The sequence below is a fragment of the Ctenopharyngodon idella genome, chromosome 20, assembly GCF_019924925.1.
Source record: "Ctenopharyngodon idella isolate HZGC_01 chromosome 20, HZGC01, whole genome shotgun sequence".
Lineage (NCBI taxonomy): Eukaryota > Metazoa > Chordata > Actinopteri > Cypriniformes > Xenocyprididae > Ctenopharyngodon > Ctenopharyngodon idella.
This window is the reverse complement of record NC_067239.1, coordinates 32,844,758-32,871,759: the sequence shown is the minus strand read 5'-3', so window position 1 is coordinate 32,871,759 and position 27,002 is coordinate 32,844,758. Positions and strand designations below refer to the sequence as shown.

The window sequence follows — 27,002 nt, the reverse complement described above, 5'->3', positions numbered from 1 at the left end:
CTGAATCAAATTGTGTGCTTGTGAATCAGAATGACGTGACTCTGGCGTGTTTGTGTTCATCAGGGTGTAGAAACGGCTGAAGACGCGGATGCTGAACAGCAGCTCATCGCCTCCTACAAGTATGAAGGAGCGACGACCAACATCCACCCGTATCTGTCGGCCATGGTCAACTACGCTCAACCCGTCAAGTTCCAGGGCTTCGAGGTCGCCGAGGGTCAGTTCAGGGAACAAGCACAGATGTTCACAACTATAGAGAAAACGACCAGATCACAGAAATCAACTCAAGTTCATTTGTGTAGCGCTTTTCACATTACATATTGTTTACATATATGTGCTCCTAATGATTACAAAACAAGAATAATATTTGACAGTTTACATTTGAATCATTTCTTGCTTTCTCTGGGAATCGAACCCATGAGTTTAGCTTTGCGAGCGCCATGATCTGCTGTAGGAGAGCTCAGTCACTGCTGGTTTGGACAAAACTCAGATTAACATGGATAAGACAGCGTTTATCGTGCGTCACAGTGTCATGTATGACACATGGATGTTTCACAGGAACACGTCACATGACAGCAAGTGTGTGTTAATGCCTGTGTTTTTCTGCTTTACTCAGAGAGGAACATCCATCACAACATGTCGTCCTTCAACGAGTCTGTGGGTCTGGGTTACCTGAAGACTAACGCCATCGAGTTTGTGAAGTATCCTTCAACACCGTTACCCATCAGCCCTGTGTGTGTGTGTGTGTGTGTGTGTGTGTGTGTGTGTGTGTGTGTGTGTGATTTACTTGAAAACACCCCAAAATAAATATATGTATATAATTGTAATTCATTATGTATTTTGTTAATCAAAGTCTTAGAGAGTGCAACTTTTCTCTTGTCTAACTCTCTAACTAATATGTTCTAATGATCAGTAGATCATGTGGTTTCGTGTGGATGTGAGCAGATTTCCTGTAGATGAGTGTGTTTTCCCTGAGGTCCGTCCCGTCGGGATAAACGCGCGTTTGAACTGTTTTAAAGAAGCTCGCTCTGCCGTGATTCGCTCGTCTCCTCAGGGAAGATTCCCCTGCTGTCCCGGTTAAAAATAGCCCAGTTTGAGCGTGTTTTCCTCAGCCACAGACGCGCAGCTACAACAAGCGGCAGATGAGCCGCATCTACCCCAAAGGAGGCCGCGTGGACTCCAGCAATTACATGCCTCAGATCTTCTGGAACGCCGGCTGCCAGATGGTGTCTCTGAACTTCCAGACTCCAGGTACGGATGCGTCCGCGGGCTCAGGGTTACTGTACGGACCGCAGACGCACACACGTGGAACGCGGCACATTCACACGGGTTTAATAAATAATGTCTGACACGTTCCCCTGTTCTGAGACGCATTTGAGACGTGAAACTAAACAAATATTAAATATAACATCCAACTACATTGTTTTAGAAGCAGCAAGTGTGTAAAACTTCTGCTGCTGTGAAAGAGTCTCAGTATCTACTGAGTCTCGTGTTTCTCCTCCAATGTGATTTTTTTTTTTTCAGCTGTTTTCTGGTCCAGCAGATTGACAGCAGCTCACTCTCCTGCAGATGCTCACAAAATTCAAGATATGATTGCAAAAAAACTCTTCTTCTTCGCTCTTGAGTCTATGGCAGCCCATAGAACCACTTGTGGGAAAGTTATGAAATTTGGCACACTGATAGAGGCCAGTCTGAACTGTCACCATACCAAATTTGGAGTCTCTAACTCAATCCCTCTAGCGCCACCAACTGTCCAAACTTGAACTTATATTTATGCTAATAACTTTTGAACCATAAGGGCTAGAAACTAAATTTTCCGTCATGAAAATTTTCCCGTCGTTTTGAATTTTTCAAACTCCTCCAAGACCGTTGCTCCAATTTTTTACAAAAATTTAACCAGATCATCTTCAGACCATGCCAACAAAAAGGTATGGAATTTAAATTGACTTGTCAAACCGTTCTCAAGAAACACGTGAACGAATTTTACAAAGCACTTGCAAAAATAAACGTAATAACGTAATCTCAACACTTTATCGTATTCAGACCAAACTTGGTCCATCATAAAAGTGGTCTTGTTAGATTCAGGGCATCATGCCAAGTCACATGATATCCAATTTTCCCATATCGGCCATTTTGGGTGTCGGCCATTTTGAATTTTATAGTAAAATGCTGGATTTTAGGAACACATAAACGTATTATTACAAAACTTGGTATGGGTCATTGGCATGATGCCCTGAAGGAGTCTGAGAAGTTTTGAACCAGCGCCACCTAGTGGTGAAAAAAAAATATTTGCATGCTTTGGATGTAGTTGACTTACATAGATTGTACACTAATGGCCAAACGTTAAAATTTTGATGGTAAGTGGCAAAAAAATGCAATCAAAGTCAGATGTGGGTAATTCTTTGTGTGTTCATACATATACATGTCTATAACTCTTAAACAAAATTAGATATTTTCACCAAATTTGACACGCTTATTTATGGGGGCATTTTGAGAACACAAAAAAAGTGGTGAGACTGCGCCACTTGGTGGCACTGTAATTGAACAAAACATGAAATTGGCTCTAACTACAGTACTGTTGGTCTGATTGACTCCAAAATTGACCTGCAGTGTCTTTGTCTCAGTTACTATCATAGTCCATTATGACATTATTCAGGGTCACCCCTATAGTCCATTATGACATTGTTGGTCTGCTGCTAGCTTCCTTGTTTGCTTCTGTTGTGCTTGACCCCTTAATTGCTGCTTGCAGCTATATTTCTATATTTCTAATTTTGTTTACAGATTAAAAATAAGACATTTCTCAGGTAGTAGATGCGGATCTTTTGGATGAATTTAAGGAGTGCTGCTCTGCTCTGGTCTCAGTCTTGACTTCATATTGGTTTAGGTGGTCTGGACTACACTAGTATGAACACTATAGTACTAGTGATGGTTGACTTAGTCAAGTCTGACAAGCGCTTTGTGCAAAACAGATTGTTTCAATGCAGACTCACAGTGATAGACAGGAAGTTCATCAGTTATGGAGCATTGAGTTCAGCTGTAAGCAGCTCGTGTGGTCAGTAAACACTACGAGTGTATGATGATAGATCAGTAGAAGTGTGTGAATGTCAGTAATAATGTGAGCACGAGCAGCTTCTGTTCCCGTATGTTCCACCGGCGGGAATGAAGCAGCATCTGCTCAGAAACACGTGTGTGTGTGACAGACTGATCTCAGATCAGAGAGAAGTACTGCTGCGCTTCAGTGTGTTTCTACACCAGCGCTTTATAAACGACTGGAACATGACTGACAAACACGCCAGCTTTATTATAACGCTGTTGAAGTAGAGTGTGTGTGTTTGTGCTGCTGTCATGAATGATTCCTCAGATCATGTGTGTGTTGAGGAGCTGCTGGACCAGAAAACATCTGAAAAATCACATTAAAGGAGGAACACGACACACAGAAGTTGCTGAGACTCTTCGAAACAGCATTTGAGCGCTTCCATAGCAACACCCTGGCAACCGCCCCGCATCACGCTCGCATCATCACAGGGAGTTTTGCACAGATACACTCGTGTTCTTTAGAACAGCAATCAAGTACCTGTTCATAATTCACAGTGTCAAAGAACTCGTCACAGTTGTAGAAACAATATTTTTTATACAAATGTAACAAATGAGTTATTAATATTGCATTATAATGATTTAATAATGTGCATATAGTCAGAACACTGACTGAATGAAGCCTGCACAGCTTATGATTTAAAGTCGGCATGAAAGGAAAGTTGCGCTGGTCATTTCTTCCGTATGTCCGAGTGAAACGCTTCGCAAACAAGAACAAATGTAGGGCGGGGCTTGATTTTGTCTGTGGGGAATTGATTGGATGGTTGTGGTTTGCTATTGGTGGATCTCATGTTGTTCTGATTCAAGATTACCAGGAACATGAATTTAACACAATAATGATCATTTATAATAATAATCATGGTGACTTTAATTCCTTAATTACAAGATGAAAATTAAAAAAATAATATCAGGTCTTCAACAGAATGTGTGTGTTTTAAGTCTGTAACGCAGCACATACACATGCATGTTTGTGACGGCAGTGCCGCATTATTCCTGTGTTTCAGATCTGGGGATGCAGCTGAACCAGGGCAAGTTCGAGTATAACGGCGCATGCGGGTGAGTGTTTCCCGCTGCAGCTCATCAATTAAAGTGTCACATCGCATTAGCTGCAGCCGGCGGCGGCGCGTCCGCTCTGTACACATTAGAGTAAATGAGCGCTCGCTAAATATCGGCCCTCGCGCCGAGATTCTCATGTAGAAATCCAGCCTGAGGCCAAATACTCGTTTGGGATTATGAGCCCACGAGTGTCAGGATCACAGCGCCTTAATGTTTCTGAGCAGCGTCCCGTTATTACCAGTGTGTGTCTGAGATTGTGTAATGGAAAGAGCTCGGATCATTAATCTTCTTTTGAGCAATTAATCAGAAAAATAATTAATATCTGGCCTACAGGCGCAGCTGTGAGTGAAGGAGTCAGAAAGAGCTTCTGAAAGCGCGTGGGTCATGTGACGCTCTACAGTCACGTGTTTACAGATGCTGCAGTCATTCATGCGACTCTCTCCTGCAGGTACCTGCTGAAACCAGACTTCATGCGCCGCGCCGACCGCATGTTCGACCCGTTCTCTGAGACGCCAGTAGATGGTGTGATAGCAGCGACCTGCAGCGTACAGGTGACACACACACACACACACACACACACACACACACACACACACACACACGGACAAAGACACTCACACTCAGTTAGGTTTCGGTGTCTTTGTGGGGACTCTCCATAGATGTAATGGTTTTTATACTGTATAAACTGTAAATTCTGTCCCCGTACATTAACCCTACTCCTAAACCATCACAGAAAACTTTCTGCATTTTTAGATTTTCAAATAAGTATCATTTAGCATGATTATACCACTGGCTGTTCCCCACAATGTGGGTTAAGCAAGTACACACACACACACACACATGAAAAAAGTCAGAATTGTGAAATATAAACACGTAATTGAGAGAGAAAAGTCAGAATTGCGAGGTATAAAGTCAGAATTGCGAGAATAAATTACCTTTTTAATTGTTTCATTCTTTAGCATAGATACTAGGGCTCGGACAATAAATTGTTGCAATAAATCGAGAAATGATTCTGGATCGATTCCGAGATTTTCCGAATTCATCCCGATTCTCTCTTTTGAGCTTAGTTTTTAACAGCAGATGGCGCTGTGTGCTTTAGAAACAGCTGTACTCTGCTCTCTTCCAGTTCCTTACACACCTGAACCTTCTATAAAATAATCATTCATAAAGTTCGAGAAGGTTGAAGCGAATTACAAGGGTGTTTGCAGTGGGCCGTTTACATTAATCTCGTGTCATAAAAGCATTCTGAGGTGCAAATACATTCTCAGACATGAACACATGCTCACCTGTCAGAGCTCATTTACATATAGATTTCTTAAAGGTACAGTAGTAACAATCTGTGTATTTGTGTGTGAGAGAAGGTGGAGTATATGACTCTGATTCATTTCATTTGACTCTTTAATTATGAGTCACTCTCACTGTATGGTGTCGCTCAGACTGAATCTGATGATCTGATCCTGGATCAGTGTCACTGACGCGTTCATGTCCGTGTCGTTCCTCAGGTGTTCTCGGGTCAGTTCTTATCGGATAAGAAGATCGGCACCTATGTGGAGGTGGACATGTATGGCCTTCCCACCGACACCATCCGGAAAGAGTTCCGCACGCGCATGGTGATGAACAACGGCCTGAATCCGTACTACAACGAGGAGCCGTTCGTCTTCAGAAAGGTCTGACATCCTTCTCATGTGATTCTAGTTTAGAAGATTCTCAATATCAGTTTGGTTTTAGCTCATTCTTAGTTTTTATTTCATTTGTTTGTTTGGACAATGACTCGTTTTAGTTAAAGGGGTTGATTCTTTTCGACATGATTCATTAAATCAACACGACTGTGATTATGAAACAAAAGTCATGCAGCTGCACGTGAATCAGTTCAATATGACGCTTGAGCAACATGAATTTAGACAACATTAATCTAAAATTGAAAGCATTTTTGTCTGTTTGTGAGACTTTGGCCTGTAGGTGGCGCTGTCAAACTGATCATGTGTATGGAGACACTGATACACAGGAAGTGTCATGTGAAGATATGACCTCACTTCCTGTGCAGTGTCCTGCCATCAGATTCACTGATGCATGTGAGCATGTTTGATGAGCGTTTGATGAAGGTTTGAGCAGAACGTCTCCAGATCATCTGAGCTGCGTTTGCTGTAGATCTGATAAAATGGACAGCAGTAACATGAAAATTACCCATAAACCCGGCACTCCAGCACAATTACAGCTGGCGTGAGGACACACACACACACACACACACATACACACACAGGTTTTTGCCTTTTGAAAAATGGGGACATGGGGTAATGTCCTCATAAGTCACCCTTTCCTTGTAATACCTATGTCACACCCATGTCATTATACAAATACGTGTCCTGATATGTCACAAAAACACGCACACAGACACACACACTCTCTCACACACACACACAGACAGCGTGAGTGTGAGACGGGCGATGAACAGTCATTGTGCTGATGCTGCAGGATGTTGTTGGCGTCTCTCGGCCGTGACACTGACACCACAGACACAGACCATAAATCAGCGCTGCCGCAGTACCAATGCACACACACACACACACACACACTCACTTACAAATGCGTGCACACACACACATCCAGCGGGGTGTTTCACTAAGGTCCTTTATAGTGCTGTGTAAGAACAGCAGCGCAGATGTGAGCGGCACGTGTCGTATCCCATCATGCCTCTGTGATTGACCGGCTGCTTCATTCCTGATGAATCTGCGCTCAGAATGACTGTTGAACTCTCTCGTCTGTGATCAGGTGATCCTGCCGGATCTGGCCGTGCTGCGGATTGCCGTATATGACGACAACAACAAGCTGATTGGTCAGCGGATCCTGCCTCTGGACGGGCTGCAGGCGGGTTACAGACACATCTCGCTGCGCAACGAGGGCAACAAACCGCTGTCGCTGCCCACCGTCTTCTGCAACATCGTCCTCAAGACATACGTGCCCGACGGCTTCGGCGGTGAGTGTTCATGCAGATCACGCCGACACTGACAGGAAGTGACATCACAGGAGGCCGAAGCTCGTCACCGCTCGTACTGCGAGACTCAAAGTCATTCGGTTTCAGTCGTTAGTGCTGTTTAAATGATGTGGCAACACTTTACAATAAGGTTACTTTAGTTAACATGAACAATGAAAAATACCTCAAAAGCATTTATTAATCTTAACATTTACTAATACATTTAATAAAAATTCATATTGTTATTATTATTTAATGGACCTGAACTAACATGAACTAACAATGATCAGTTGCATTTTTATTAAATAATTTTAACAAAGATGAATAAATACAGTACTGCTCATTGTCGGTTAATTCTAGTTAATGCATTAATGAACTAATAAGACCTAATTGTAAAGTTTTATCAATAATGTTTCAGAGAGCTACATTTATATTCATGCATCATGTTTTTTGCCTGTCTAAGGCTGACTAGATTCTGTTTGTATTTTTTTTGTAATTAGATGAAAATATGAACTGCTTATTGATCATGTGACACGTACAGTGTAACTGTAATCATATTGTGTTGATTGTATTAGTGTTTCTGTCTCATGACTGTAATCGTGTGTCTCTGATCATTTTCCAGCCATCGTTGACGCTCTTTCTGATCCAAAGAAGTTCCTCACTATCGCAGAGAAACGCGCCGACCAGATGCGAGCTCTCGGGATCGACACGGTGCGTTCAGCGTCAACAGTGTTTGTGTGATTTGTGTAACTGTGTGTGTGTGTGTGTGTCCTGATGAGTGTTTGTTGTGGCGCTGCAGAGCGACATCGCAGAGGTGCCCAACGAAAACTGCAAGAGCGACAAGAAGGGTAAAGTGAATCAGGTGAAGACCAACGTGACGCCGCAGAGCAGCTCAGAGGTGAACGCCACGCAGAACAACATCACCGAGAGCAAACGTGGTGAGACACACACTCACTCACTCTCACACACACACACACACACTCGAAAATGATTCAGTGATTCAAACAGAGTTCATTTGGGCTGTACAGCAGCTCTAAAACTGCTTAATTTGCATCATTTAATTGTTTGTTTCTTCTGTTTCCAGATAATGCCATTGTGAATCAGGTGAACATTGAGGATTTGAAGCAGATGAAGGTAAAATGTTCATTTACACAATATTGTGGATTATTTTACACCAGATCTTCTGATGAAGAACTTCATCATTGCTTTTGTCATGATTAGTCAATGATCAAATGAAACGTTCCCAGATAAAGAAAATATGTTCTGCGAACGTTTTGCTAACGTTCCCATTAAGTTATAAAAACAGGTATTTTTTTAATGTTCTCTGAACGTTCAAAAGGTTTAGTTTTTTTTTATTGGTTATGTGAATGTTCTCTGAACGTTGTAACATTTAAAAAATGTTAGATGAATGTCCAACTAAAACATTTCAGAATAAAAGCAAATGTTTTTGTGCTAACATTTTGAGAACATTATTAAAGACCAGATAACTTTGAACGAACGTTCTATTAACGTTACTGGAAGAACGTTTGTTCATAACTTTGAGAGAACGTTCTAAGAACGTTCCCTGTCAGCTGGGTTAAAAAGTCTAATTCGTTATCATCAGTCAGTTTGTTCAGGATTCACTGATTCGTCACTCTTTGTTTTGCTTTAACGCTGCTGTTTCTCACTGTATTTTCGACGTGTTCTCTAGCTTCACCAGCGCTGGCTGCGTTTTGTCCTTTTGAAAGCTCAGAAATGCCTTGAATCTCTTTTCTAGACCTTCATTAAACTGATGAAGAAGCAGCAGAAGGAACTGAACACGCTAAAGAAACGACACGCCAAGGTCCGTGTTTATCTCAGACCATCATTAGATCACTGCAGAAGGCTCTTCCTCCTGAAATATAACTGATAGAAATGTTTTCCAGCGTGATGAAATGATAAATGCGTGTTTTTCCCTGCAGGAGCACAACGCCATGCAGAAATCTCACTGCACGCAGGTGGACAAACTGGTGGCTCAGCATGACAAGGAGAAGTTCACGCTGGAGAAGCTGCTGGAGAAGGCCATCAAGAAGAGAGGGTGAGGAAGACGTGAAGCGCTCACGATCGCTCCGTCCTGATGTCATTATGACGCTTATTCTTCTCCATTTTAGAGAGAACAACTGCTCCGAGTTGAAGAAGGAAACGGCGATAAAGGTCGAGACACTGACGACGGACCATAAAGAAAAGGTGTCGTATAAGTTCTTTACTGACCCGTGCAACATTTTACACACAATAATGACAAAATCACAAGCTCTGATCTGATTGGCTCATAAGCAGTTTCACTGAAGGTTGGTCATGTGTGTGATGTTTATATTGATCAGGTGTTTGTTCTGGACCAGAATGAGCTAAAGTAGGTTTATTTACATGAACTAATTTTTGCCAGTTTAATGAATCCAATCCAATAAAGCCTCAAAGCCACACCCACCTATTACATCATCACTACTGACCAATGGGTGTTTACCAGCCGGAATGAACTTTTTCAGAAAGCTGTTTCAAACTCCAGAAACAAACTTTGTTTTGTTTGAAATGACGTCAAACCAGTTCGTTCTTTGAAGTATATCAGGGCCTTTAACATTAAGATCCAATGATTCATTAAGATTTACACGTTCATTACATGCGTTACAAACAAAACCACCCCTGAAATCTCTATGAAATGATTTTTATTCATAACAGAGTTGAGGAATGACTGTCATGGACAGACGTGTTGATGTGTTCTCAGGTGAAGGACATAGTGGCGCAGCACACTAAAGAGTGGTCAGAGATGATCAATGGTCACAGCACAGAGGAACAGGAAATGAAGGACGCCCATGTGACGCAGCAGTGTGAGCTCTTGAGGAAGCTGCTGGCCAGCGTTCAGGAGCAGCAAACGCTGCAGCTCAAGCTCATCCATGAGCGGTGAGAGACGCTTCAGCCTTCATGATCACTCGTTCTCTCAGTGCTTCACTTACAAATGATGATCTTAAAACATGGATTTATTTTCTTGATTTGCATTTGAGGCTTTGAGGAAACTGAATGTTTCAGATAATATCGTAACAGCTGGATTTGTTTACTGACGGTAATGGAAAACCTGGAAATAATAGGGAATTTTAAAACTGTTATTTCTAGACCTAGAAAACTCATGGAAAAGTCAGAATGAGATAAAAGTAGCAATTATGTTGACAGAAACCACAGATAAACAATCTGAAGTAGATCTAAGAAACTTTAGGAGAAGCTTTTACATTATAATTCACTTAAAAAATACAGTATCGAATCATGCATAGAAATCAAATTGAATCGAATCTCATTATGAATCGGATTGAATTGTTCTGAATTGAAAACCTTTGAATCTCGAATATACACAAAGATTCTCAGCCGTGTTTCGATCTTCAGGTCTACAGTAGAGCGTAGTATGCTAATGACGCGCATCTGATTAACACGCCACACTCGCACCGTTATGAATATTTTCATCAGGCCCGTATTATCCTCTTTATAATGCTGATGCGGCGTCTCATTCGATGGAGATACGGCCATAATTAACAGGCATTAATGTTGCATGAGTCTCTTTGAGTTCAGGAGGGCGTCTTTAGAGAGCCCGTCTGTTGAACTCGAGTGTCTTTATTAATTATGCTGATAATTCCCCTCGGCGTGAACCCGTTCTCCGTTTGTTCTGCGGCAGGATCTCCATGAGAAAGGCCCGTGACTCTCGATGATGTTTCATACGGTGTTTCTCTGGATCTTGTTTTGAAATTGTCCGTATTTTGTTTGATTGACAGGCAAAGCAAAGAGATGAAGGCCAATCAGGCGAAGACGTCCATGGAGAACAGCAAAGCCATCAGCCAAGACAAGAGCATCAAAAACAAGGCGGAGCGCGAGAGGTGCGGCGCGACACACGAGCGTGATCGATCGCTGACGGCCGCTGGGCGAAGCTCTGACGTGTGTTTGTGTTTGTGTGCAGGAGAGTTCGGGAGCTGAACAGCAGCAACACCAAAAAGTTCCTGGAGGAGAGAAAACGGGTTGGTTCAACATCGGCTGGCGATTACAGATTTTGTTTGTTTCGTTGGGGCTACGAATGCATTTGTGTCCTTTTGTTTTGAAGAATCAGGCTTCAGTTACGTCAAAAATATAATATATATAATTATATATTATATTATAAATATATATTATATATAAATATATAATCAAAAAATATTTGCCACAAAATAAAACAGGTAATTGTGACTTTTTATCTCAAAAGTAAGACTTTTTTTTTCTTAAAAGTTTATATCTCACAGTTAAAAAAAAAATCTAAATTGTTAAATATAAACTCACAATTGTGAGAAATGAAGTTTGAATTGCCAGATATAAATGCGCAGTTGCAAAAATAAAAAGTCGCAGTTACCTTTTCCGTGGCGGAAACAAGCTTCCATACAGTGGTGAATCTTGTTTTGTTTATTGACAGTTGTGCATTAATCTAGTGTGTAATCGTGACTCTGAGCATCTGAAGCTCTTGTGATGCTCCTCAGTTGTAAGTGGCTCTAGAAGCGTGTGTTGAGTGAATGTGAATGCAGTGGTGTGAGAGGACTGGTCTGGTGTTGACCCGCTCTTCCGTGTCGTCTCAGCTGGCCATGAAGCAGGCGAAGGAGCTGGAGCAGCTGCAGAAGAACCAGCGCGAGCAGCTGGAGAAACTGGAGAAGTTCAACGAGCAGGTACAACCATCAGACATCTCTGCGACAGGGCGGCTTTACCAGATAAACCTGCTAGATGTTCAGCAGTTAACTGAAACGAACAAATCGTCACCCCTCTTTTGATTTCATATGATTTACGTTTTGTCCTCCATTTCTCATATTTTGTATGTGTCATGTCTGAAGCCATGCCTTGAATATGATTTGCCTTTTCTTTGAACAGCTTTTGAAATCCCATCATGCAAACAGTCAGACTCCAGGTAGGCTCATCATCGCTCTCCTCTGTCTTCAGTTTCTGCCTTATCGAGAGTTACTGCTGCTCAAACCGCTACTGAACAGGGGGATCGCGCCGCAAAACATCATGTTCTTCCTCAGTGTTTCCAGCACAAACATCTAAACATCCTTAAATCAACATACATTTACTGGAGAAGCAAAATGACTGAAGATATCAAGTCTTGTTTACTGAAAAATGTATTAAAAATATTAAAATACCTGCCAATGGGATCAGAAAAATAATCTTGTTTTCCCTTTGAATTAAGATTTTTTTTTCTGACCCTATTGGCAGATATTTGTTCTTGTTTTAACCCTCTGGTGCCATTTGGTCATTTTTGACTGAAAAATTTTACATTTTTATTTTTATTTTTTTTTGCTTCATCAGAATGGTATGAAACTTGGAAAAGGTTTTGGCACTTGCTATGTGAACACAAAAAAATCATGGACATGATTCAAAAAGGTTATTTCTCACGGTTAGAAATGAGCGCATTGGAAATAAATGGGAAGCGAATTTCATCTAGAGGAAGCGTTTGGTACTGCGCCCAAACAAAATCTGACTGAAAGCTCATTTTTTGAGATATCCACCTCAAATTTGGAACACAACTTTTATAGCTTTGATTTTCTTGCAGTTTTTAGAGTAAAACATGTTTGGGAAAATATACTTCATATAAAAATTGAAAATGGTATTTTTGTGCATTTTTCATAACAATAAATTAAAATTTTATAACTTTTTTCAAGTTATACTTTTTTTTTTTCACTTCAGCAATAATCTGCGAAGTGTCTTTAAAAAGAGACCAAACTTCAGTCTGTTGCTCCAAAACATTCAAGATTTACCACAGTTTGTTGAAAATTTAATTTTCACATTTAAGCTCAAAAAATGAATAAAAGAACTATAACTACTATAAAATCATAAAATATAAAGTATTAAATAAAAAACATTATCGAACTAAAATATAGTACAATCATTTCATTGAAATAAAAAAAATCTGTAATTTTTGACTGACGCGTGAACAGCACCAGAGGGTTACGCACAAACTCGTACACTTTTCAGTAAACAAGAGTTGAAATCTTCAGTCATTTTGCTTCTCCTTCTTGATTTAAGAATGTTTAGATATTTGTGCTGGAAAACAACAAAAACACTGAGGAAGAAAGTCATTTTTTGTACTCAATGAGAACGCGAGTGACCAAGATCAGAATTATTCCAGCAATATTAAGAATATCAGTAGGCAAAAAATAAACACTGACAAAAAAAGGTTGTAAAAAACATTTTTCACAAAATTAGCGTTACAGAACAGATCCACTTTGACACGTTAAATGCTGTCAGTCACATACATCACATGTTCAGTTATTGGTCATTTGTTGTAAGGTCCCGCCCACTTGACAGTTTGGCCAATCATCATAAAGAAGCCAGGCATCTGGCAGTTGATTGGACACTGAGCTCTAAATCAAATCAAGCTCATGCTGCTCTCACAGACGGACTCTATATGCAGTATATATAAAGAGAGAGAGATTAGTTGATGAGTTTTATGTATTCTAATCATGTCATTGCAGCACAAGTATGATTTACTGTCATCGTTGTTCCTGTCTCAGTGCTCGTTCTGCTTTAAATATTGTTATGAAACGATACTCATCACTGTCCGCATGAGTCATTTCACACCGTGAGTCACTCGCTGTTACTGAACAAGCGTTTGAGAGTGTTCCCTACAGCAACTCCTGTTCACCATAACAGAGAATCAGAGTCAGTCTGAACACGCGGATGTTTAGGGATGGAAATCATGAAGAATAAAACGATACTGATTCTGAGTCCATGAATGAATATTCTAGTAATTACACTAATCAGTCTCATTTTAAATTAGACATCATAAAAGTAATGACCTGCGGTTCAGTGAGTGAATCAAGAGTCATTAGATTGATTCAGTGAGACAATGAGTCATCAGGTGATTCAGTTGGTGGTGGACAGCTACTTCCTTCCATCACATCCAGTGATTTGATGGACAGAAGTTGTAGGTAACACTTTAAAACACTTTGTTAACAAGAACCAACAATGAACAGTTGTATTTTTATCAACGTTAAAGATTAATGCTGTAATAAATGTATTGCTTAACATTGCATGAACTAAGAATAATAAATGCTGTAGAAGTATTTTTTCATGTTAACAACTGAGACCTTATTTTAAAGTGTTACCGTTGTTTTTAATTCTGAACAACAGATCTGGATGAATGAAAGTGAATCTGATGGCGTTTCTGCTGTGATTCTCCAGGCCAAAGACATGCAGAAGATGGTGAAGCTGGAGGAGGACATGGACCGCAGACCAGCCACGGTGGTGTAAGCGCTCCGTCCGTCAGCTGAGAGTGCTGAAGGCGTCCGTCTGTCCCGTCGGGCTCCGTCTTCATCTGTCTTACACCTCCAGTCTTTGCAGTCTGTAGATCTCTAGCCCCGCCCACTCTCCCTACCTCAGCTCTAACCCCGCCCACAGCAGCTAACTCCTCCTCTGCAGCGGCCTCCAGCCAATCCAGCTCGTGCCGTAGCTCCGCCCCCGCACAGAAGCGGTGAAGACGGCGCTGGTGGGACAGACGCGTTTTTATACAGTCCACTGCGGCCCGTCCGTCCGTCACCATCAGAGCTGCAGACGTTGTGGGTCGACGACTCAAAAGTGAACTTGTATCTTACCCGTAGCAGAGTCAGGCCAGCAGACGAATCTGATTAACAGACGTTTTAGTTTATGTCGTCAGCACAATACCTGTGAACGATGCGCTAGTTTAATGTCCTGAGCACTTTACATGTGATAGGATGTCCGAGGATCTTTGACTATGTAGCAGAGCACTAGCTTTCCTCAGTACAGTAAGAATGTAGAGCGACTGGAATCACACGGGCGCCGTAGATCTTCTGCTGTCCCAAGCTTTTATCATCTGTTCCTGTACGTTTTTAAGATGCAGCTCAGACGCACGCGTCATTTTAACCCAAATGTTGTTTTATTTGAGGTGAAACTTTTTAACCAGGCTTTGAGATGTAGATGGTGCTCAATGAGTTTTCTTCGGTACACGACGGACGGATCCAAACTCAATCTCGTAGCGTTGACGCTTGCAGGTTCTGATCCGTGTGGATTTGGACGCATCGACACAAACCATTTACTTTCCTCTGACACGACGCTGAACTTTGGTTCCACTTGTGTTCGTTGTTTTACTTTCAGGAGGTGTAATCTATTGGTACTCGTTTTAAAGGGAGGTGATTGATTGTAAATCCCGCTCGAGGGATTTCGGGATCATATGTATATCGGTTGTCGTGAGTTTTCGTTCCCTTCTTTTTCTTCGCATCATGTTTTCAAGTGTTCGGCGGTGGCCACATATCTCGTGTGAAAGCAAAGTGCTTTAAAACTCCATCGCTTACAAATGTGCCACTATATGTCATGTAGGACCTTTAAATTATTTTACAACGATAAATGCCAAAATAAGGGGTTATTTATATAAAGATACATATATTATAGTGGGTAGTTTAAGACTACGTTTGATTTCTTAGAAGCTTTTTGCACTAGCTGAATGTTTTCTGTTGTGCGACTTCCACGTAGATTTTTGCTCTAAATTATAGTTTGCGGGAAAAGCAGATTATTTTTGCAGAACTGTCGCTCTGAATTTCACCTGTTTCTATTTGTTTGTCTTTCTGTAGCTACTCAATGGACCATGCTGTGGGTGCTTTTGTATTTATATATATATATATATATATATATATATATATATATATAAATATATATATCGTATTTGTCAAACTTCTAGCAATGAAAATACTCAAAAAATACTGTTGTTATCCTGCTACTTTAATACTGTTTTATAGTATGTGTACCAATAAACTATCCCAGGTGTTAAATGAAAACTGTTGAACGTTATTTTATTGTCTGTCAGTGTCATTTCATTAAAAGTGCTGCAATCTTAAAGGATTAGTTCACTTCTGCATGAACATTCCCTGATAATTTCCTCACCCCCATATAATCCAAGATGTTCATGTCTTTCTTTCTTCAGTCGAAAAGAAATGAAGGAAAACATTCCAGGATTTTTCTCCATATAGTGGACTTCACTGGGGTTCAACGGGTTGAAGGTCCAAATGTCAGTTTCAGTGCAGCTTCAAAGAGCTCTACATGATCCCAGACGAGGAATAAGAGTTTTATCTAGAGAAACCATCGGCCATTTTCTAAAAAAAAAAAAAAAAAATTATATACTTTTTAAGCACAAATGCTCGTCTTGCACTGCTCTGTGATGCTCCACGCATTACATAATCATGTTGGAAAGGTCACGTGACGTAGGTGGAAGTACCGCAGTAGGGCGAAAAACTCATTTTCTCCTCCAACTTCAAATGTCATGTTTTCCTCAAAAGCCTTCATTTCTTTTCAACTGAAGAAAGAAAGACAGATAAACATCTTGGATGACATGGGGGTGAGTAAATGATCAGGAAATTTGAATTCTGAAGTGAACTAATCCTTTAAAAATAAAGCTTTCAAAAGTAGGTTCTTTTGCCATAGAAGAACCATTTCTGCTTTCAGTGCTGGAGCTTCTGCTTTCAACCTTTCAGTGATCAGCTCTTAAAAGAACCACATTTTTTAGCATGAAGAACATATTAATAATCTAAAGAACCTTTTGTCCAGTGGAAATATTCCATGGATGTTAAAAGTTCTTCATGGAAACATCAATGCCAATAAAGGCCCCGATAAACTCACGGCAAAGTTCATTTTCATTCTTCACTTTGGGGTAAAAATAAGTTCAATGTTTTTACTTGCGTCTGAACAGAAGAAACGAACCGGAGAAGGTTCACATCTCAAAGAAGGCGGAGCCTCAGAGCCACACCCACCTATGTAATCCCACGGACCAATGGGAGTTCAGAGGTGTTTACCAGCCAGAGCGAATTTTTCCAGAAAGCGGTTTCAAACTCCAGAAACAAGTTTGGCTTGATTTTGTTCGACATCACATCACACCAGTAGGTGTTTTCAGCTAACTTGTGTTAGATTTGTGCTGCATTTCGTTCACTGTGAAAAGTTGCAATTTCTTATTTCCTTCTCAGAAAAGTGCAGTAGAACTGACAAACTCGTGTGGAAATGCCTCTGATTTCATACACTGTAAAAAACAATCGTTGGTTTAACTTAAAGTAAGTTACCTGGTTGCCTTAAAATTTTGAGTTCATTGAAATTAAAAATTTGAGTTAATACAACGAAAGCGATGGATTTAATCAACAGAAACTCAAAATAGTATGTTATCTGAACCACAATTAAGTTGATTTGACAAAAGAAAAAACATAAATAATGAAAATAGTTTTTTACAGTGTAGAGATGTGGCTGAGAGCAAATCAAATGCATGAATGAGTCGACGTTCAGCAAACATTTGCGCAGTAAATGGTCTCCTCTGTTGAGTGTGTATAGCATTTTGCACAACTAGAGTGTATAAAGAGCAAATATCTAAATATCTGAGAGAAAGCAGTGACATTTTATGTCAACAAAAAATCCAAAGCACCTACAGCACCTTCAAGGAACGTAATGTTCAATGTGCAACGCTGCAAATGTGTCATTTAGCCAAAGATATGAAGAAGAAGAAGAAAGCCTTGGGTATCATTAACCCTCCCCAGAGTCTCTCCAGCCATGGAAAAACACAAAGCGTTCCAGTCAATAATCACATGCTGTAATTGGCACATGTATTCATATCATTCAGTCGGCGCTCTCAGAAGCCCTTATTACAATCAGCACATTAATACACATCCACTTATGAACAATAAAGTGTGGTAATGAGATTCGTGTTGTCGTGGAAACTCCACAGCGCAGCAGTATAAAGTGAGACCGGCGGCGGAGAGACGTTTGTCTGAGGAAAGAGTCCTAAACATGCTGAAACTCTCCGACAGGTGCGACTCCAAGACGGACACCAGGATCCTTCTGGACGCCATCTCCAACGACAAGATCCACCTGGCCAGGTTCATCCTAGACGCTCTGGATGGGAAGATCATCGACTCCGAGACCGAAGGGGCGCAGACGCCTCTCATTTCTGCCGTGTTCCTCCGGGATTCGCAGGCGAGGAGCAAGTTTGTGAATCTTCTGCTGCAGAAGGGTGCGAGCGTGAATCGTCCGGATGAGAGCGGCCGTACGGCGCTGAGTTACGCCTGCGAGATGGGATACCTGGATGCGGTGAAGATCCTGGTGAGGAACGGCGCAGATCCCGAGGCAGCGGATGCCTGGGGGAATACGGCGCTCATGTACGCGGTCGTGGCCGGACGTCCAGCCGTCGTGGAGTTTCTGGTGCGAGCTTTTAAAAGACTGGGTCTCCAGATCAACCGGCAAAACAAGGTGGGAAACTCTGCCGTGGAGGTGGCCAAGCATCTCGGACACTCTGAGTGTCTGCAGGCGCTCGTGAGTCACTCCAAGAGGATTCATGAGGACACGCTGGCTGAAAGACTTTCCACCGTGAACATCGATGAAGATGAGCTGAAGACCTCAGAGAGAAGAGGTCCACCTGAAGATGAGACTCGACTTCACATCAGTTTAACCCGTAAACGTTCCCTCGGTTTGCGGAACCGAATCCAGTCGATGGACTCTATTGAGGAATACGAGAGGGAAAGTGATGCTTCACTGCCGCTATCATCACAGGGCCTCATGTTCTCTGGTGTTTTAACATCAAAACCTCCTCAGAAACTCTCACACGCAGAGCATCTGCCTCCCTTGTTTTACTCACCCAGACCCTCCAAAACGCCCTGGAGAAGCTCCGCACCTCCTCCTCCTCCATCATCGGGTCCTCTTGGCATTCTATTAACTTCGTTCGGCAAAAGCGCCAGAGAAGAGCTTGAGAAGACTGAGAAAGCTAAGAAACTGCTGCCCGTCCGAAGGTTTGATGACAGTTATTATCAGAAGAGATGCAGTTTACCTACAAGCACTCTCGCACCGGCGGCCCCAGAGCGTAATAAAAGCAAAACCGCGCCGAAGACCCCAGTGAATGCTGGGAAGGTGGCGTACGCGTCCAGCTCTGTGAGCGCTCTTGGCGGCAGGCTGTTGAGGAGATTCACTTTCCCAGAGCTCAGGAGGAGCAGAGAGGGTTGTGGCGCTCAGAGCGGAGCTTCAGATCCGTGTATCCCAAGGTCAGAGACGTTCCCCCTGGGGAAGAACCACCCTCAAGTAGGAAGCAAGCCGAGCATCGACAGCATTAGTGCGGTCAAGTGTGAGTTTGACTTTCAGAGTAAAGCTGCTCCAAATGTCTGACCGATCATGAGCGGATGAACACGCTGGAACTGCATCTGTGAGGAGCACTGACCTAGTGCTGTGACAACAAATAACACAAGGGTCTGGAATATAGAACGATATTAACTAGTTACATGTTTTAGGACATAAATGTGACCCTGGTCCACAAAACCAGTCGTAAGTCACACGGGTATATTTGTAGCAATAGCCAACAAACACTGTATGGGACAAAATGATCGATTTTTCTTTTATGCCAAAAATCATTAGGATATTAAGTAAAGATCGTGTTCCATGATCCTACCGAAAATATATCAAAAAAATGTATTGCATTATGCATTCCTAAGGACTTTATTTGGACAACTTCAAAGGTGATTTTCTCAATATTTAGATTTTTTTTTTTTTTGCACCCTCAGATTCCAGATTTTCAGAGTTGTATCTCGGTCAAATATTGTCCTGTCCTAACAAACCATACATCAGTGGAAAACTTTTTATTCAGCTTTCAGATGATGTATAAATCTCAATTTAAAAAAATTGACCCTTATGACTGGTTTTGTGGTCCAGGGTCACAAATGAGTTGTGAACATTTTGTCATTTTCCACATTTTTCTGCCGTTTCAGAAAGATGCTCATCTGTGAAACAGATTATATGTTTCTCATCTCTTCACCAGCACTTCTGTAAAGTCATTTCAATTTTTTATTTTTATGATATTACATTTCATTTTTAAAATTTTTGCCAGTGTTTTGAATACCAGTCGTTTATGTTAGGGCAGACCGGGGCTAGTTGTCACAGTGGGTTTATTTTTGAAAATCAATTTCTGTTTAGACACAAACCTTACAGTCTTAACTACAAAAATAAAATCTATATTTACAGTTATTGGAGGGGGGGAAGGTTTTGCTCCGGTCAATAATGGTGTAGTGTGATTTTTTTTCTTCATTTAACACTCGTTGCCCAACAGCAGAGAATGTTGTCACACTATATGGGGTAAGTTGTCACAATAGAACCCATCATTAAACAGCCTCTGCATTGAAAAAAAAAGCAAAAAATAATTCACAAAACTGTAATTAACAGAAAACTCTCAAGAAATTGTAATTAATAAATTGCTTAAAATTACGCACAACAAATGACGTTTATGAATTTCTGAAAAATACTCGTTTTAATGTGAGTGTGCTTTATTGTGTATTGAATATAGTGAATAGTATACTATGTATAGAAAAAGCTATTCTATTTTATGACACTATTCTAAGACGCATTATAGATACTGAGATGCAGACCATGTGACAACTAACCCCAGTGTCCCATATAAGGATGTCTTTTTTCTTTTTTTTTACTAAACGCAATAAAGTGCATACCTGACAGAAAAGCCATTCCCTTTATTCTGTTGGACTGTGTTTCCCTGCGGATAAAAACTGAAGGGCTTCTGAGCGTCGTGCGCGTGCAGAAGTGAAGTACACTCGGTGATTTCATACGTCGCTGATCCGTCATCGGTGGAGCACGGGCTCGTGTCGCGCGCTGATCTCACTGCATCTCCTGCAGCTGCAGCAGTGCGGGATCACCGGACTGTCCGAGAGGAACTTCCGCCGCGCGGAGTGATGCTGCTGCTGCATGCGTGTCGCGAGCGTCTGCAGGCGTGAATCACGCGCACCTGCATTTGCTGCATCTGCGACTCGAAGTTCCTCTGGAATCTTCTGCTCATTTTCTGCAGGAGCGTCGCTTCATGATGGACTTTCACTGCGCTGCACTTCTGCTGCTCGGTAAGTTCTGATGACATGTTTTTTTGCTTAAATAGCTATCGTTATAACTCGTTTATTTTCACATATTATACAGTACAGATTGTTTTAAAGCAGCTTCACAGTCATGAGCAGGAAAATAACAGAATCAAGGATGGAAACTTCATCAAACATGAGACACATTTTTGTTAAACTTGAGGTAATTGTACAGTAGTTGATGAGTTTGATTCTGTAACATGTTCCTTTTATCAGAATGAGAAAGAAGCACAAATTAAAAGATCTGAATCTAAAACTACAACTGAAGAGAAACAGAAAACTACAGAATTCATATAAGAAATCTGATTCCAGTTGTAGTTTCCCAAAGCTTTTGCCATTCTATTGTGTGTTAGATATCACTTTAGAATAGAATAGAATAGAGAATAGAATGTGCAGTTCTGTGTTTATTGTTTCACTGCAGAGAAACTGTCTCTCAAACCCTGGAGGACAAGACAAAGAGCAGCACAGAACACAATAGAATAGAACAGAATCTAGAATAACTGTGACTGTATGAGCTCATGGTTTCTCCTGGTTTCTCTCAGGCTCTCTGTCAGCGGTCAGTGTTTCTGCGGAGCAGGAGGTGGAGAATCTCTCCGGACTGTCATCGAATCCTGACCGGGAGATTTTTGTCGTCCGAGAAAATGGAACGACCTGCTTGATGGCGGAGTTTGCGGTGAAATTCCTGATTCCATACGACGTTCTGGCGCTGAACGGAATCGACGTGAGCGACTCTATTCTGTCTCACTGAATCCTAAATGAACGATTCCGAGCTGATCTAGTAGAGTAAAAACAGCAACACGGATTCCAATTGGATTTGATCCTTTAGGATCCTTGACTCGGAAGTTAAAACATCACTATCCTGCACGTCCCATCAGGATGCTTTAAGCGTCCGAAAACTTTCCTGTACAAACATGAGATGATACTTATATCATATATATATGTGTGTGTGTGTGTGTGTGTGTGTGTGTAGCTGATAACAGAGCAGGTGTCCGTGACGATCCCACGCGGAGCTGAGATTGCGGGGAAATGCGGGAACACCGACTCGGAGCTGCACATCTCATGGAACGATCACGCCTTCACATTCCGCATCTTCTTCTCAAAGGTTTGGATCCGAGCAGAAACGGATGATCAGTGTGATCCATCACAGCACTGCACTGTTTAAGTCCCTTAATGTGGATTATTCCCGTGTGTGTGCGTGTGTGTGTGTGTGTAGGAGAAACACACGATGGGCAGTGATGGAAAAGCTAAAGAAACTGAAGTGTGGAAGATAAACAAGGTTCAGCTGGTCTATGACACTTCAGAGGCGACGCACTTCAACAGCGCTTATAATCGTGAGTAAAACTCTTCAGATTAGTGATTGGTGACAGATTAAGATTAGTCAATAATCATCTACAGACGTAGACTTGTTTTGTGATTTCATGCTCCAGTTTGCTGCGTTCATGTAAAATCACATACATCGCTGGATTTAACCTGCATCTCATTATTTTATTATATTTTTGGTGATGATTGATTGAGCTTTTATTGTTGGAAATGAGCTTTTCTTCTGCATGTTTTTGGTTTGCTGAGACACAAAGCCCATTGTTCCTCATGCAGCGCTGCAGAGATCACTGCGACATCCACTGCGCTTTACACGTTCACACACAGCGACTGACGACTCGCTCACAGGAACTCACATTACGTTACGATTTAAAGTATTTTGCTTGTTTGTTCAATGGTGTCATCTAGTTTAACTAGTTCAGCATTACTGCAGTGAAGTATGAGATGATTCTGCTGATCTGAACTAATCATCAGAGTTCTGATGGAGGTGTAATGAGTGTGTGTGTGTGTGTGTGTGTGTGTGTGTGTGTGTGTGTGTGTGTGCAGCGGGGAAACACACTGCCAGCACACACCGTCTGTCAGCGCTGGTGACTCCCGCCGGACGCTCGTACGTGTGCACGGCTCAGCAGACGCTCACCATGATCTCCAGCGACCACCAGAAGGGAATCACCGTCTCCATCTACGACATCCAGATTCAGCCCTTCGACATCAAGAGCGACTTTGTCTTCAGTGAACGTAAGACTCGAGCTCATCACAGTGAACCTCACACATTACAGCCCGAAAACAGCAGAAAGACATCAGCTTAAACCTGTCATCAAGTACATGTTTCAGGAGCTTCAGATTGGTTGCGTTGGGACGTTATTTTCATGCAATTATACAGATTTTCCTCCCTAAAAACCAGCTTCACTGCAAAAAAAAAAAAGACAAATTATTTTGGTCTTGTTTTCCAGCACAAATGTCTAAACATTCTTAACTAAAGATACATTTACTGGAGAAGCAAAATTACTTAAAATATTAAGTTCTGTCTTCTGAAAAATTAATGTGAGTTTGTGCTTAAAACAAGAACAAATATCTGCCAATGAGCTCAGAAAAAGAATCTTGTTTTCCCTTTGAATTAAGCACAAACTCACTTCATTTTTCATTTAACAAGTCTTAATATCTTCAGTCATTTCTCTTCTCCAGTAAATGTATCTTGATTTAAGAATGATTGGATATTTGTGCTGGAAAACAAGACAGAAACCCTGAGGAAGAACATCATTTTCATTCGTGTTCATCATCTCTATGGTAAATAAAGTAATTTGATTTTGGGCTGAAATGAGCTGCAGATGTTTTCACGAGTATCCCGGTTACTCCAGATGTGTTTGTGGTTTAGTAGGTTGTTCTGGTTTGATCAGGTTAGTTGTGGTGACCTCTCGGTGACCTGCGAGATGAGCGTGTGGTTCTCTGGGCTCGTGCTGTGAGGGTGAAATGGCTGTTTACCGCAGTGAGCGTTACTCGTCCCTTTATAGTACCAGTGATTTATGGGCCGTTTCCTTCGGTGCAGGAACAAAAGCTCATCCTGCTGGGCGCCGGCGCGCGTCTCACAACCTTTCTAAAAAGGTTATTTTTTTGTAGCAATGCCATAGGAGAAATATTTACAAAATAACAAAGAACTTTTTTTTTTTTTTTCATAGTGTGAAGAACATTTTAATAATAATCTAAAGAACCTTTTTTCCACTGTAAAGAACCATTAGTGGTTCCACGGATGTTAAAGTTTCTTCATGGAATCATTTGTAGGAGTGTGTGGAGACTCTGGATCTGACGTGTCCTGATGTCTCGTCTGTCAGCGCGTGAAGCAGATGAAGATGTTTCTGACAGACCTGCTGTATTTGCACAATCACATGTTGAGGAGATGGTGTTAACTCATCATTCTCAAATGCTGACGTCAGCGATTTGACACATTAACAACTCAGGAAACAGATACGACTGATTCTCCATCCAAAGTTATGAATTTAACTTGTGTGCAAGATTGGAATATGGCATGAAACATCTGTGTATAAAGCAGCGTCTCCATCCCATTTGTTCAAGAGAATCGTCACTTCCTGGGAAATTGGTGCAAAATATGAGTAATAAAAATGTAAGTTGCTGCAGTCGGGCTCTTTTTCCCTCCATCATGAATGAGTTGGTCTCAGAGCGTCAGATGAAACACAATAAATGCTGTCATGTGATCTTGCGTTCGGATGCTGGTGTTTGGGAACACAATCGTGTGAGACGCTTCTGGAGGGAATTAAACCAAATCCTAGTCGAAATTGGACATGAATGCCCTCTCAAGTCATATTTACTACTAGAAAACTACTAGTCATTTTCCTAGTTGGAAATTCCGAGTTGGAGTTTCCTAGTCGGAAATTCTGAGTTAGTGTTTCCCATTTGGAAATTCCTACTTGGTTATTACTGATGCTGCCTTCACATGCATGCTCCAAGTTGGAGTTTCCTAGTCAGAAATTCCTAGTTGCCATTTCCTAGTTGGAGTTTTCTAGTTGGAAATTCCAAGTCTGGAAATTCCTAGTCGGAATATTCCAAGACGGGAATTCCAAGTTGGAGTTTCCTAGTCAGAAATTCCTAGTCTGAGTTTCCAGGTCTGAGATGGAGCCATAAACTTTAAATATGTCGGAGAGGAGAACGATTGCTACTGTGACTGGATTTCTTTATTAGTTTTTCCACAACAGCTTCATCACCTTGTCTTGTTGTTAAATTAGTGCATAGTTACATATATGAATAATCATTTGAATATTATATATTATATACATTTAATATATTATATGTTTTATGCACAGTGAAAATGGCATCTATTTGACTAAATATGCACTACTTTAATAACAAGACAAGGCGATGAAGCTGTTGTGGAAAAACTAATACAGAATCCCAGTCACAGCAGCAATCCCTCTCCTCTCCACCATGTTTAGTTTATGGATCCAACTCAAACTAGGAATTTCCAACTTGGAAACATCAACTAGGAATTTCCAACTTGGAAACATCAACTAGGAATTTCCAACTAGGAATCCACGACTAGGAAACACCAACTAAGAATTTCCGACTTGGAATATCCAACTAGGAAACTCCGACTAAGAATTTTTGACTTGGAAACATCAACTAGGAATCTCTGACTTGGAATTTTCGACTAGGAAACACTGACTAGGAATTACAGACTATGAAACACCAACTAAGAATTTCTGACTAGGAAACTCCAACTTGGAAACTCGTATTTTTACAATAATTCTGATAGCATATGAAGGCAGCATCACTGTGTATAAAACATACAATATGCTTCAAATAATTCTTAAAAACGACTTGAGAGGGAGTTCATATCCAATTTCCAACTAGGAAACTCATATTTATGATAATTCTGATAGCACGTGATGCAGCATTAATTTGTACAATCTGTGACGTGTTTCTGATTTCTCGTGAGATCGTGTCGGACACGACCAGATTCCTGACTTCAGCTTTACTGTGTTTCAAGGCTCATTCGCCACATGTGAAAATATCTTGGTGTTTCCATCCAGCATTTTTTGTGCAACATCTCAAAATTTGCATAAAAATAGGTGGATTGAAACATAGCTAATGACGTCATGTTCTGAAGTATCTTGTTAATGTACATGTTTGGTGGCCTTGAGGTGCAAAAGAACAAATCCTAAAACTGAATAACATCTGAAGTTCAGAAATGTTGTTCTAGGCTGTGTTTGTGTGGATTGTGAAGAAACATGCTGATCTGCAGACGTGTGTTTCTCTTGCAGCGTATAAATGCATAACGGACCAGCGCGAGCAGCTGGAGCAGATGCTGCCGCTGGTGTTGGGTCTCATCCTGGGCCTCATCATCGTCCTCACCATCTCCGTTTATCACTTCCACCTGAAACTGAGCGCGCAGCAGCCGCAGCTGCCCCGGGACCGATCGCTCTACAAGAACATGTGAAGACTCTCACTGCACACGCCAGTTCCCTCGCCATACGTCACGTCTGTTATGCTCCAGTCCAATCATCTTAATGCACATTATTACAACTCTTGTTTTCTGTGTTTCGAGTGTCTCGTAGGATGTTAAATGTCAAACGCCATCGTCCTGTAACTGCTGCACTCATCATGTGTGTGTCGTTTTCCACACCAATGTCCGGCACTGTATAAAATAGAGATATATAAATTGCTTGAAGGATATAAATAAGGTACAATGATTATTGCATATTATTTTAGGATTCTAAAATGTTTTATGATTTACAAAATGAGACAATGAGAAAATAAATGATTTTGTGTCCATGTACTGATGTGTGTGTTTGTGAGAAACAGCACAGAATGACCTGTTTTCCTCCCATTTGAACTCTTATATGTGAGGAGTGTTTTAAAAGGTCTGTGATGTTTGAAGTTTTTCTTTTACAGCTGAAAAGGGGAAAATTGAAGGTTTATTCTGCCTTTAAATGCTGTTGGAATTATCATAAATTTAAATAAAGTATCATAAATTATCATAAAGTTTCTTAGTCTGAGTTTCCTAGTTGGAAATTGGACATGAACCCCCAAGTCGTATTTACTACTAGAAAACTCAGAGATAATTTTGACCCCCGAGTTTCCCAAATGGGCGTGCCATAAACTTTCAACATGGTGGAGGGGAGAACGATTGCTGCTGTCACTGGGATTCTTTCTTACTGATGCTGCCT

At 41.2% G+C, this 27,002-nt stretch overlaps 3 protein-coding genes across 9 annotated transcripts in view; all 3 read left to right on the top strand.

Annotated features, from left to right (window-relative positions):
* plcb4 (phospholipase C, beta 4) overlaps window positions 1-15,915 on the top strand; it is a 43,489-nt gene extending 27,574 nt beyond the window's left edge. For 4 of the 7 annotated variants that reach the window (XM_051874230.1, XM_051874227.1, XM_051874228.1 and 1 more), the window contains exons 22-40: window positions 64-214; window positions 614-698; window positions 1,124-1,248; window positions 4,095-4,146; window positions 4,595-4,697; window positions 5,649-5,813; window positions 6,916-7,120; window positions 7,740-7,828; window positions 7,917-8,055; window positions 8,202-8,251; window positions 8,874-8,939; window positions 9,058-9,173; window positions 9,247-9,322; window positions 9,855-10,030; window positions 10,888-10,989; window positions 11,070-11,127; window positions 11,713-11,799; window positions 11,999-12,035; window positions 14,309-15,915. In XM_051874230.1, coding sequence (XP_051730190.1) covers window positions 64-214; window positions 614-698; window positions 1,124-1,248; window positions 4,095-4,146; window positions 4,595-4,697; window positions 5,649-5,813; window positions 6,916-7,120; window positions 7,740-7,828; window positions 7,917-8,055; window positions 8,202-8,251; window positions 8,874-8,939; window positions 9,058-9,173; window positions 9,247-9,322; window positions 9,855-10,030; window positions 10,888-10,989; window positions 11,070-11,127; window positions 11,713-11,799; window positions 11,999-12,035; window positions 14,309-14,397 — 1,971 coding nt within the window. In that variant the 3' untranslated portion in view covers window positions 14,398-15,915. Of the gene's footprint in view, window positions 1-63; window positions 215-613; window positions 699-1,123; window positions 1,249-4,094; window positions 4,147-4,594; window positions 4,698-5,648; window positions 5,814-6,915; window positions 7,121-7,739; window positions 7,829-7,916; window positions 8,056-8,201; window positions 8,252-8,873; window positions 8,940-9,057; window positions 9,174-9,246; window positions 9,323-9,854; window positions 10,031-10,887; window positions 10,990-11,069; window positions 11,128-11,712; window positions 11,800-11,998; window positions 12,036-14,257 lie in introns of all 7 variants that reach the window. The other 3 variants (XM_051874233.1, XM_051874231.1, XM_051874232.1) reach the window with 3 other exon arrangements.
* Window positions 15,916-16,043: 128 nt separating this feature from the next.
* LOC127501941 (ankycorbin-like) lies at window positions 16,044-20,385 on the top strand. The gene has a single exon (XM_051874297.1). The coding sequence runs from the start codon at window positions 17,903-17,905 to the stop codon at window positions 19,265-19,267; it is 1,365 nt and encodes a 454-aa protein (XP_051730257.1). The 5' UTR covers window positions 16,044-17,902; the 3' UTR covers window positions 19,268-20,385.
* Window positions 20,386-20,736: 351 nt separating this feature from the next.
* Window positions 20,737-26,611, top strand: lamp5 (lysosomal associated membrane protein family member 5). Its single transcript, XM_051874336.1, has 6 exons — window positions 20,737-20,997; window positions 21,552-21,730; window positions 21,980-22,111; window positions 22,223-22,340; window positions 22,873-23,061; window positions 26,097-26,611. The coding sequence occupies exons 1-6, from the start codon at window positions 20,961-20,963 to the stop codon at window positions 26,270-26,272; spliced, it is 831 nt and encodes a 276-aa protein (XP_051730296.1). The 5' UTR covers window positions 20,737-20,960; the 3' UTR covers window positions 26,273-26,611.
* The last annotated feature ends 391 nt before the right edge of the window (window positions 26,612-27,002 follow it).